Genomic DNA, 11,360 nt, shown 5'->3' with positions numbered 1-11,360 from the left:
TATTTAAACAAATGCAATTTAAAAATAGCTACATTAAACAAGCAAAAAGCCTTCATGCAATTAAGAATAAATGTACAGTATAAAAGACTTATCTGTGCAGAAATCAATGGGGGCGGAAATCACATTGGCAGTTACACACTCCTCACCCTCAAGCACCACCAAACATTCAGATGTGGCCAACATGAAGCTCTCTATCGCTGCACTTAGTAAGTGATTTCTCCTCAAATTTCATGTTTGTAATGTATAATATATACATATAATGTTTAGCATAAATGTGGATGTGGATGTGCATTTCTTAATCACTCAATTTAAGGACTGTGCATTATTTATGTAACCCATCATTTCTGTTCGGATGTATGCTGTAGTTGCACTGAGTTGCATTTATTGGAAGGTCTCTGGAAAGCTGGTGGAGGTGGTGGTCAGGCCTGGAGATAATGCAACTCTACACTGTGACTGTGAGTTCATCACAGGACAGGAAATTCAATGGGTCAAGATCTGGTCTCCACAAATCCAACAACCTCTGACCATCTCTGCATACAAGAGCATTTTAGAACCCATTCCTCGATTCTCTCTGTCCTGGAACAGTACTTCAAAATCCTATGACTTAGTGATCGAGAACATAACTGAAGCAGACTTTGGTCTCTACTATTGCTCAAACGTAGAGACCAAGATGATTGAAGAGGAAGGAAAAATGGCAGAGAAAGATTGGTACCACGCTCCGGATACTGTCATAAATCTCACTTACGGTTCTACTGGTAAGCTTGTTTCCAATGCAAACATTATGTAAAAAAAAAAAAAAAATTAAACACTGAATAATTACTAAAGCAAAAAATTAAATATAGCCTACTAAAAGAAGGAGTATAGTTCTAAAAAAACTTGAGGTAAAAATTAGAGAAGTTTAAAATGCCTGAAAATATTTGATTTCTTTATAATTACTTTTTTAAGTGGGTTTTATCATTTCCATCTCTTGCATTTCTGAGATATGTAGCTCAGCATTCCTCTAGCTCAAACAGTAGAGCCTGAGTCGATTTCCAGAGAATGCATGAACTGTAAAATGTGGATGTCAACAAACAGACTGCAAAACACAACTATACAGCATAGTTCAAAACATAATAATAATGAATAATTTCTGAACATTGCCTCTCAGTCTTTATTCACCTTTTCTCATGGTTTCTCAATAGAATTCATAAAAGTATAGAATAGAATATATAGTTTTAATAGGGCACAATGTAACGCAGTGTTACAATCTTCCCCGCTTGCGAAACTGGGTCTTCTGCTGGTTAGATCAGCATTAAAGAACAACTGTTAAATAAGAGATTGGAGATTAATATAATATCAGATTTGTCTAATTTTAAATAAATACAAAAAACAGAGATGAAAAATTTACTTAAGTAAGAAATTTACTTTTGCTATGGTTAAATAAATGAGTTTTAAAAAGAGTTTTTTTTTTGCGCAATTTTTTTCTTTATGTATAAAGAAAAAATGGTGTTGATATGGCAACTAGTAAATACACTAAGTTTCGTCATGCTAGCATGTGTGGAAAGTTGTAAACCATGTGTGTTACTACTAGCCCCGCGTTAGGTTGTGCCCCACTCACCCCTATACCTTACATTTAATTTGAGTCCATTTGGTCACACTTTATATTAGGTCTTTTACTACTACTGCATCAAAAATAATATAAAATAATAATAGTTGTTATAGGCATTATATGTACTTGTATAATGTACAAAACACGTTTTCTGCTATTGAGGTGGGATATGGGTAATGTCAAGGTGGGACAGATTTGGTGATATGGCTTGGTGTAATGTGTAAATGAAGGGTCAACAGTGTAATTATAGATGTAATTACAGAAATTATTTACAGCTGTAATTACATGCAGGTACAAAACATGTACACAATAAGTGCTTTGTATCAAATGATTCATTTAAATGTTAGTACATAAAAGACACTTAATGTTCAGCTGGACCAAGTGATTTTTTCTTCTTCCATGCAAGTTCCACATATTGAAAAAGAAATAGTGATATACAAGTTGAATCTTTCATTCAAGCAGCATTTAGGTCGAACTATCTTTAAAATAATAATTTAAAAAAAAATGTACGTGTGTTAACAAGACCTAAAAAATGATGTGACATTTTGACAATGTGTTTAGAGCTGATGAAAGCTAACGTTTACATTGAAGCTCTTTTAATGAGGAATAGAATAGAACAGATTAGAATAAAACTGAATATAATTAATTATATATATCTAATGTGAATCTATACAGTGATATAAAACCTATACATAAAACAGCTGTTTCTTGTGATGTAATAAATAAAACAAAGATAAATCATATCAGAACTTTTATACAAAATTATACATGTATTCATTACCAAGTAGGTGTATAGATCTACAAAGAGCCACTTGGTTTATGTGCTCTTAAATTATTTTAGTCGGTCAAAAAAGTATTCATTAGAATGGGGAACCTAAATAGATTGCTTTCAAATAAATGGTCATAGCTGCTTCAAATGTAGTTTTGACAGAAAACAAAGTGCTGTTCTGAAATGGCAAAAAAAAAGAAGAAAAGCTATACGGCAAGTAGAGTTTTGTGACTGTGTGACAGCAACCCCTCGCCACTGAGAGTGTAAACACTATTATGTGACTCTGGACCACACAACCAGTCACAAGGGTCTTTTTTTTTTTTTTTTATTGAGATTTATACATCATCTGAAAGCTGAATAGATAAGCTTTCCATTGATGTATGGTTTATTAGGACAATATTTGGCTGAGATACAACTATTTGAAAATCTAGAATCTGAGGGTGCAAAAAATCGAAACATTGAGAAAATCGCCTTTAAAGTTGTCCATTTATGTTTGCGATTGTGCTGCATTCACTCACAAAAATAAATGTTTTATATATTTAGAGTAGGAAATTTACAAAATATCTTCATGGAACATGATCTTTACTTAATATCCTAATGATTTTTGGCATAAAAGAAAAATCAATAATTTTGACCCACAATGTATTGTTGGCTATTGCCACAAATATACCCGTGTGACTTGTGACTGGTTTTGTGATCCAGGGTCACATATAAATGTAACTGTATAGTGTAATGTTCACGTTCACAAAGAAGATGAAGGAAAGCGTGATGGATCAAATAGCAGAAGTACTTTAATAAACTACCCAAAAAAAGAAAGATTTTAATTTAGAGAAAAATGCAACGAAACAGGGTGAATAGCACATCCAACATAAAGAGTGAACTGAACAGAGGACAATTTATACGAAAAACCCTTCATTTCTCATTGCCTAGACCATGCTGTCATTTAGAAAGCACTAGCATTCAATATTGTTCACTCAAGTCAGCACAGCGTCAGCTCAGTTAGCACATAATTACACAGGTGGAAACACTAAGAGTCAAAATTTATCACACATCAATCAGATCCTTCAATAGATAGATAAAAGGGCCCAAATCAGTTTATTGAATTTTGGAACAATGGATCCAGAAAGACATGAAGGAAGAGATCGAGGAGGGATAAGAAGGAGGAGGAGGAAGGGCAAGGGAAAGAAGACAAGCAGTCTCAGATGAAATTTAAGCCACTCTAGTTGCCCATGTCTTTATCAATGGTATGACTATGAGGGAGGCTGGCCTACGAGTAAGGCCAAATTTGAGCCGCTTCACCGCTTCATCCTTCATCTTTTGTAGTCTTGACTCCCAGAATGTTATCTTTCTAGGCAAATGATGGTATTTCAACCATATGTGGAACGTTCTTAGACTTGTTCATCATATTTTATCCTTGAGTGGAGGCCCTCCTGTCACGTACCAACACTCTTTACCATTCCAATACAATTCCATATTAGAATAAGGTTTTTGTGTGCTCTTTTACTGTCATATGATGGTCACACACATCTTAAGTAAATATTATAAAAAAAATTTGAGGAGAGAGTAAAAAAAAAAGTAAACAGGAGTAAAACGTAAAAGGAGTTTTTTTGTGTGTGTGTGTGTGTGTGTGTGTGTGTGTTGTACTGTGTAGTACATGAATAAATATAAATATGTGCCAATGTACCCATTGGTTGTGTATTTTGTGTTCATTATGTGAAAAAGGTTTGTAAGGGGGGGAACCACAAGCAACATAACTTACCAGTTTTGGAAATGTTGTTTTGAATTTATTGCAGCAGTGTGTTAGACTACAGTATGTTGTAGTGTGTGTGATTTTGAGGGCTTGTGTCTGTGGGCAGAGTTTGGTTTTTCAGCAAGAGTGAATTGTTTTAAGTGTAGAGCTTCATTTTGACCTGAAAATGTTTGGGGAATTGGGTGAGACGTTATGGATTTGTGTTTACTGTTTTGAGAATACGAGGCATAGTTTCAAGAAATGTGTTTAAGCAATTGAGAAAAACTGTAATATTAAGCTAATTCATTAACCTTTAAGGTTATGGTCATCAATTAATTCATCAATCTTCTTCATTCATCAGTTATTCATCAATCTTCTCCTCAGAAAGCCCCTCTGAGCCTGTCTTTGACTGCTGGCAGTGCTGGATGATACTTCAAACAGTGTGTCCCGCATGTTCTCTTCTCTCTGCGATTTTGGCTTTTGTCTGTGGCTACAGCTGCTGCCACAAGACAGGTGAGATCAGAACAGTATTTTATGCTTTAGACTTAATAGCTGTACCATCAAGTAGTTCTATGTTTAACGGAATCAAAAAAAAAAAAAAAAAAAAAAAAATCATATAAGAGATAAGACCTTTGACTGTGTAATTTACAGTGCTGAAGGAGTCTGAAGGTCATCAAAGCAGTTCTGAGATGCAAAGACAGTTGAGCCAAGAAGAGGTAAAATAATTTTTTTAGTTTAAACAGTAGCCCATATGCAGAAAAGTACTAAGATATGAGTCTGAAACAGTTTGAACAGTTTGCAATTGTTGAATATTGAATTTTGAAAAATAAAATAAAAATTGTGGCATCATTCTTTCTTTCTTCTACCAGTTCTAATACTAATGAAACATTATTCTGAACCCACAAGAGAGTTGTTTTACAATCACAAAATTATTATACTACTAAAAACAATAGGCTACCACTAAAAAATAATAATAAAAATGTTTCCACAGGATGTCCATAGAGACGTTTGTTATGCATCACTGAACATCCCCAAACGAGGAAACCAAAGGACAAAGAGCAAACGATTACCAAACGAGGACTTCAGTGTGTACAATGATATAAAAATGCACACTTAGGTGAAGGATAATGTACAGTCAGCTGGACATATAGCAACATAAACCCAAAATTTAATTGAAAAAACAAGACCTATAAATTATCCACAACTTTATGGTTATCTAACAAATAAATATCTGAAATATTGGTTTTGATCAAATATTGATGTTGATAAAATTAGATATATATTAGATAAAATAAGAAATATATAACATATATAATATTCTTAAATATATATATATATATATATATATATATATATATAGTATTGTTGTTTTTGCCTCTTCATGATGACTCGCTTGCTGTATTCCTCATTTGTAAATCGCTTTGGACAAAGATGTCTGCTAAATGACTAAATGTAACAAAAAAACTAAAAAAGTAAATAAACAATGGAGCTACAAATTTTGTAGAACATAAACTGGGGTAAAATTAAGACAGCAATGTTTATATACAGTAGCCTATAAATATAAATGTAGTTTATCCATAATGCATGATTAAATATGAGTGCTGGTTAAACTAATATAATAATTTTCATAAGAGCAGTTTAAATGATGACTATACCTAACAACCATTTAGGCACTGGCAGAGTTCATTTAAGCAACATCTCCACCAAACCAGCACTAATCAGCAAAACAAAACAAAAAAACCCTGCTTACAAAGCAGTTTTCTTTACACGGAAAATAAAGCGGAAAATATTTGACATCTTTGTTTTTGCAAGTAGCCGAACTTCAGATGCATGCAACATTCAGACCCCATTTCACTGACCCCATTTCAGCTGCGTACTTCTTTCTTCTAATCAGATTTACAGCTTCAAATGTTTCCATCACAATGCTTTGCAGGGGTCAATGAATGTAGAAGAAACTGTGTGACAAAACTGATATTCTTTGCAAGGAGATGTTTGTATAAAGCACATCATCTAACATTCAAAAACAAACAAACAAACAAGATAATATTTATATTTTTTTACTGCTAAGAATTCATTTGAGAGTTTTACATATCTTGAAGGTAAATATATTTAAAGTCACATTCAAAAATTTCATCTGAAAGAATAGCCACATACATACACAATCAACAAAACTGACAAAAACAACATAAAAAATCTTTATGAAGAATGAATGTAAAAGTCAGTTATAGAAAGTTGTATCGTCTGTAATGATTCAAAAGGTGGAAATAACATTGACTCCACATCCCATAACATTCAGAACATGAAGTCTGGATCATTTCACACAGTAAATATAAAAACCCATTCATGTCCATTACATTTTACTGCTTCTTGTTTGTATTAATCACTTTAGTAAGATGATACATGTAAATAGTGAACAAATAAAGATCCTCTGTATGAGCTGAATCTCAAACATGTGAAATAAACTAGAATAGTTTTCTATTTATCTTTTGTTGTCCTTATTGCTCACAAATATATTCATTCTAAACATGTTTGGGTTGTTTCTTGTACCCATATCTGGGTTAAACATATTGGGTCACTTTGTTGGGTTCCTAATGTTTATTGAGTTATTATATAACAAACACAAATAGTTGGGTTATATGGGTTATAAACAAGTGCGAATAGTGGTAGTCCTAAGTTAAAATATGTGTGCGTAATGTTGTTATGGATTACAAGGTGTCTTCAAGCTCTAACACAATAATATTGTTGTTTTTCCTATATGTTTACTGTACTTCTCCCACTGTGGAGTGATTTTTAAATCAGTTTTATCTGCACTCTTGACATGAACGCTTTGTAGCCGATCAATTTCAAACGTAAAAAATACAAAATATAAAGTATTTCCTCACTTTCAAGGTCCGTATCAACAGTTTTTTGGGAGGAAGTTATACTCATAGCTATTTCATGTATTTGGGGCGACACGCTCTCATTTAAGACCAAGTGGAGCCTCCCATCGAGATCCATATCGCGTCCAAGCACTCTGAGTGAATTTTTATACAAAACCACATGTCCATGCCCAGACTGAAATGCATGTTTGAGCTGTTTTAAAGGTACAGTATGCAAGAATTTTGCATTAAAATATCCCATAATCTCAAGGCCAGTGTTATATATTTTGTTAAGTTGATTACTTACAATATCCCAAATGTTTCCAACTATTTTTAAATCGTGAGAAAATTGCGATTTTAACCAAGGAAACGGGGCGTTAGAGCAGGGGGGAGCTGGGAGTCGCCAGTCAATTGCATCATATCCGCGTTACCCTCGGTTTCCGCTCGTACTGCGTGGAGTCCTGGACAAATGCGGAAGTTGTAGTTGTAGCGTCTATCAAGCAACAAACGTTAGCTTGTTTCGTGCAGTCGTTATGGAACACAATTATTCTTTACCGATTGCAGCTGGTTCTGTCGACAAAGTATGCTTAATTTTATATTTTCCAAATGTAGCATTCGGTAATAGTTATGTTTATGTAAGGGAAGTATTATTGCTTTAGATTTGTGTTTAGTTTATTGACATTGTTTATCACGTCTGGTGTTTATGGCCATGTAAATAAATATAGCATGTGTTATACATAAAGATTAATCAGTATTTTGGCAAATGATGTGGGTATGTTCGAATGTACTTTTACAACAATTGTTTAGAACATGTAAAACTGCGCCGCGTTATCACTGCAATGAATTCGACATCTATGATAACCAATTTAGTATTAAACCTTACTTTTCTTGCGGTTAATTCATTTTAATGAAATAAAAGTGTGATGAGGTTCAAGAGTCAGGAAGGAAGAAGACAGGGGTCGGCGTGACTGGGACTCGTACTTTATTAAAATAAAGCAAAACAAACAAAAGTCGCGCACAACGCGCATTCACCGTGGCAACCGCGACGGCACAAAACAGTTCAAAAATGAGAGCTCGGATCCACCGGTTTTCTTTCTCTGCGTCCAATTTTCTCTTCAGTCTCTCTCTCGTTCCAGCGCGCGGCTTAAAAGCGGTCTCTCCACGCGGATCACAGCAATAAGACACAGGTATTCACTTGACCTACTTGCTCGTCTCTTCTCTCTCCCATTACAGACCGCGCTGAACCACGCCCCCCTCGCCACAAAAAGCATGTCATTATAAAAAAAGAACTTAACCTCATCCATGAACATGATTTTTCGATTCCCGTCTGACTGATTTACATCCACGGTGGAGTTTAAAACGACAGTTCCCATCATTCCACGCTCCTTCACATCGTCATCAAGCTACGCCGTTGTTGTTGTTTGGAATGTAGCGCCCTCTAGCGGCCAAAAATTCTTGCCTATTGTAGCTTTAACTGAAAGTAACTTGCAGTGTCACATCTTAAAATACATCACTGCCATTGTTTTGTCTCAAAATGCACTAATGCTTTTTTTAAGGCACATATATAAAAGCTACCTAAATGTCCTAATTGAACTAAGGCCTAATCTAAGCTTAATCTAAGCCTTGTCTGTGAAACCGGGCCTTTATCCAGAAAGTTGCTGTTTATCAAAGCAATCATTTCTTCTGGTGAGAAAATCCTGCATAACTGCACTGTAATACTGAAGCATACCGACACACACACTTAAAGGAATAGCTCACCCAAAAATGAAAATTATCCTATAATTGACCATTAATTAACCCTTAAGCCATCCTAGGTGTATATGACTTTCTTCTTTCAGCCAAACACAATCAGTGTTATATTAAATAATATCCTGGCTCTTCCAAGCTTTATAATAAGAGCAAATAGTGTCTGAAGTTTTTGAAGCTCCAAAAAGCGCATCCATCCATCATAAAAGTAATCCATACGACTCCAGTGATTTTATGAACACCACGAGAGAGTCGAGTTCCTGCAGAAGGTCTCTGACCTCTGACCCAACGTATGACGTTCGACGTAGACATAGCATAAGCTTAGGTGAAAATTGATAAACGTGGCAGCGCAGAGAATAGAGAAAAACAAAAGGGTGGTCACGAATTAGAAGTCTAAAAATGACTTTAAGAAAGTTAAAGAAAGTTTTAAAGAGGATTTCGATATAAGTGAAGAGGAGCTACACCATATGACGGGTCAGAGGCCACCCTTCCACCGGAACTCAACTTATAAATGATAGTTTAGGCCTGATATCCCTAGTGAAAAATAAATGTACTAAATGTATTTGAAATACATTTATTTTATGCTAAGTATACTACAAATACATATTTATGTAATTAATATAAATACCTTGCAATTGTACTTTTGGTATACTAAATTAGTATATACAAGTATACTTTAGGGACAGTTTAAATATCTTGCCTTTTAATTATACAGTGATCATACTATCCTTACTAATAGTGATATTAAACACACAGGACCCTATTTTAACGATCTAAGCTCATGGTCTAAAGCGCAGGGCGCAAGTGCACTTAGGGCAGGGGTGTCAAACTCAGTTCCTGGAGGGCCACTGTCCTGCAGAGTTTAGCTCCAACCAGCTCCAAAAACACCTGCCTGGAAGTTTCTAGTAATCCTGAAGACCTTGATTAGCTGGATCAGGTGTGTTTAATTAGGGTTGGAGCTAAACTCTGCAGGGTTGTGGCCCTCCAGGAACTGAGTTTGACACCCCTGACTTAGGGTGTGTCGAATCCACTTTTGCTAGTTTAACGACGAGAAAAATGGTCGGCGCGCCCAGCGCATGGTCTAGAAGGATTGTGTCTATTCTCTTAATGAGTAATGGGTTTGTTTTGGGTTGTAACGTACTAAAAACCAATCATAGTCTCATCTCCCATTCACTTTAAAAGCGAGTTGCGCTCATGCCATGGCGGATTACCAATTTAGATGGCGCAATTTGCAAGCGTAAAAGACTGAATGCGTCTCCAGAGCGCAAACGAATCAGCTTGTGTGTGAGGTTAAAGCGCGCAAGCAGACCATCTACAGGACACGATGGATTCCACCATATCTTTATGTACACAATATTAATCTTTTACATTGTAATCCTTTTATTTGGCATGTTTGTGTGCTGCTGCGCGTCTCTGTGTGTGTAATAAGCAGAGTGTATGTGTGTTGTAGACCCACCTATAGGCGCACATTATACTAACGCGCTCTTTAAATAACAAAAAATAATAATAATACTGCGCCATCGACTTTAGACCAGGTGCCAGTTGGTCAATGGCGCAGTCTATTTCAGCTACCTCAAAATAGCAACGCGCCAACAATGCGCCTGAACACACCTCTTTTTCAGACCATGGGTGCACAAATGGGCGCAAATGCATTTGCTATTTAAACAACGTGGTGCAAGACGTAAAAATTACAACTGCCTCGGGTTGAAACTAGCAAAAAACACTTGCGGCTTGGCTTGGCACGCCTTTAACAGGCATGGACACCGGACTTGGAAGCATTGTGGGAGTATTATACCCCCCCCCAATAAAAATCATTGGGAGCCTCTGGTGTGACCGGCATAACATGACGAGACTCTGGTGTAGCTGCATGACACAATGTGAGAGGACTCTGGCATGGTGGGTACTGCAGGATTGCAGGGTTCCTCATTTGCTTCTCCCAAAAAAATTATTTTTCCCCTAGGCACCCCAGAGCGAAAAGGTCATTTAAAGCCACGTCATTAAAATCCACACGGTATCAAAGTTCACAAGAGTCCTGAACAAAGTCCTCAATGGCCCGGTTGCCTTGATGAAGGTGGATAGCAACTGCTGGGTCTAGCTTTCTGTAACATTCAGTCCACTGAAGGCGAGTTGACAGAACCTGTGTGCAGTTTATTTAAATCCAAAATCTTAACAAAACAAAACAATAACTTAACATATACGTCAGTGCAAGTTGCTTTCAGTTAAAACAGCTCAAACCTGCATTTTAGTCTGGGACTAGGCTTAAGCCTTGTCTGTGAAACTGGGGGATAAAGATTTAAATATAGATATTTTTCTTACAAAAACCCATCGCTTCACTTTAGAAGGCATTTATTAACCCACTGGAGTTGTATGGATTACTTTTATGATGGATGGATGCACTTTTTGGAGCTTAAAAAAATCAGGCACAATTCACGCCCATTATAAAGCTTGGAAGAGCCAGGATATTATTTAATATATCACTGATTGTGTTTGGCTGAAAGAAGAAAGAAAAATACACCCAGGATGGCTTGAGGGTGAGTCAATTATGGGATCAATTTCATTTTGGGTGAACTGACGCAACTGACGTATAAACGCAATGCAGCATTAAAGTCAGACTAAAAGATTCCAGCTAAGACCCATCTCAGAATCTGAGTGTGCATTTGTAATTACTCT

General features: G+C 35.9%; 1 protein-coding gene across 1 annotated transcript; it reads left to right on the top strand.

Moving 5' to 3' along the window:
* The first annotated feature begins 609 nt into the window (after positions 1-609).
* On the top strand, positions 610-5,213 carry LOC311294499 (uncharacterized protein). Its single transcript, XM_084415407.1, has 4 exons — positions 610-755; positions 4,471-4,599; positions 4,738-4,802; positions 5,078-5,213. The coding sequence occupies exons 1-4, from the start codon at positions 671-673 to the stop codon at positions 5,201-5,203; spliced, it is 405 nt and encodes a 134-aa protein (XP_084271533.1). The 5' UTR covers positions 610-670; the 3' UTR covers positions 5,204-5,213.
* Positions 5,214-11,360: the final 6,147 nt, after the last annotated feature.

Source organism: Rutilus rutilus (genome assembly GCF_951802725.1).
Source record: "Rutilus rutilus genome assembly, chromosome: 7".
In the NCBI taxonomy this organism is placed as follows: domain Eukaryota; kingdom Metazoa; phylum Chordata; class Actinopteri; order Cypriniformes; family Leuciscidae; genus Rutilus; species Rutilus rutilus.
Note: the sequence above shows the minus strand (reverse complement) of the source record. Positions and strands in the feature narration are given on the sequence as shown.

What these genes read in the sequence shown, in the direction of transcription:
- LOC311294499 (XM_084415407.1), top strand. Translation starts at nt 671, where the DNA reads ATGATTGAAGAGGAAGGAAAAATGGCAGAGAAAGATTGGTACCACGCT. An exon ending in TCTCACTTACGGTTCTACTG is followed by an intron (nt 756 to 4,470) that starts GTAAGCTTGTTT and finishes TCTTCTCCTCAG; the next exon opens with AAAGCCCCTCTGAGCCTGTC. An exon ending in CAGCTGCTGCCACAAGACAG is followed by an intron (nt 4,600 to 4,737) that starts GTGAGATCAGAA and finishes TGTAATTTACAG; the next exon opens with TGCTGAAGGAGTCTGAAGGT.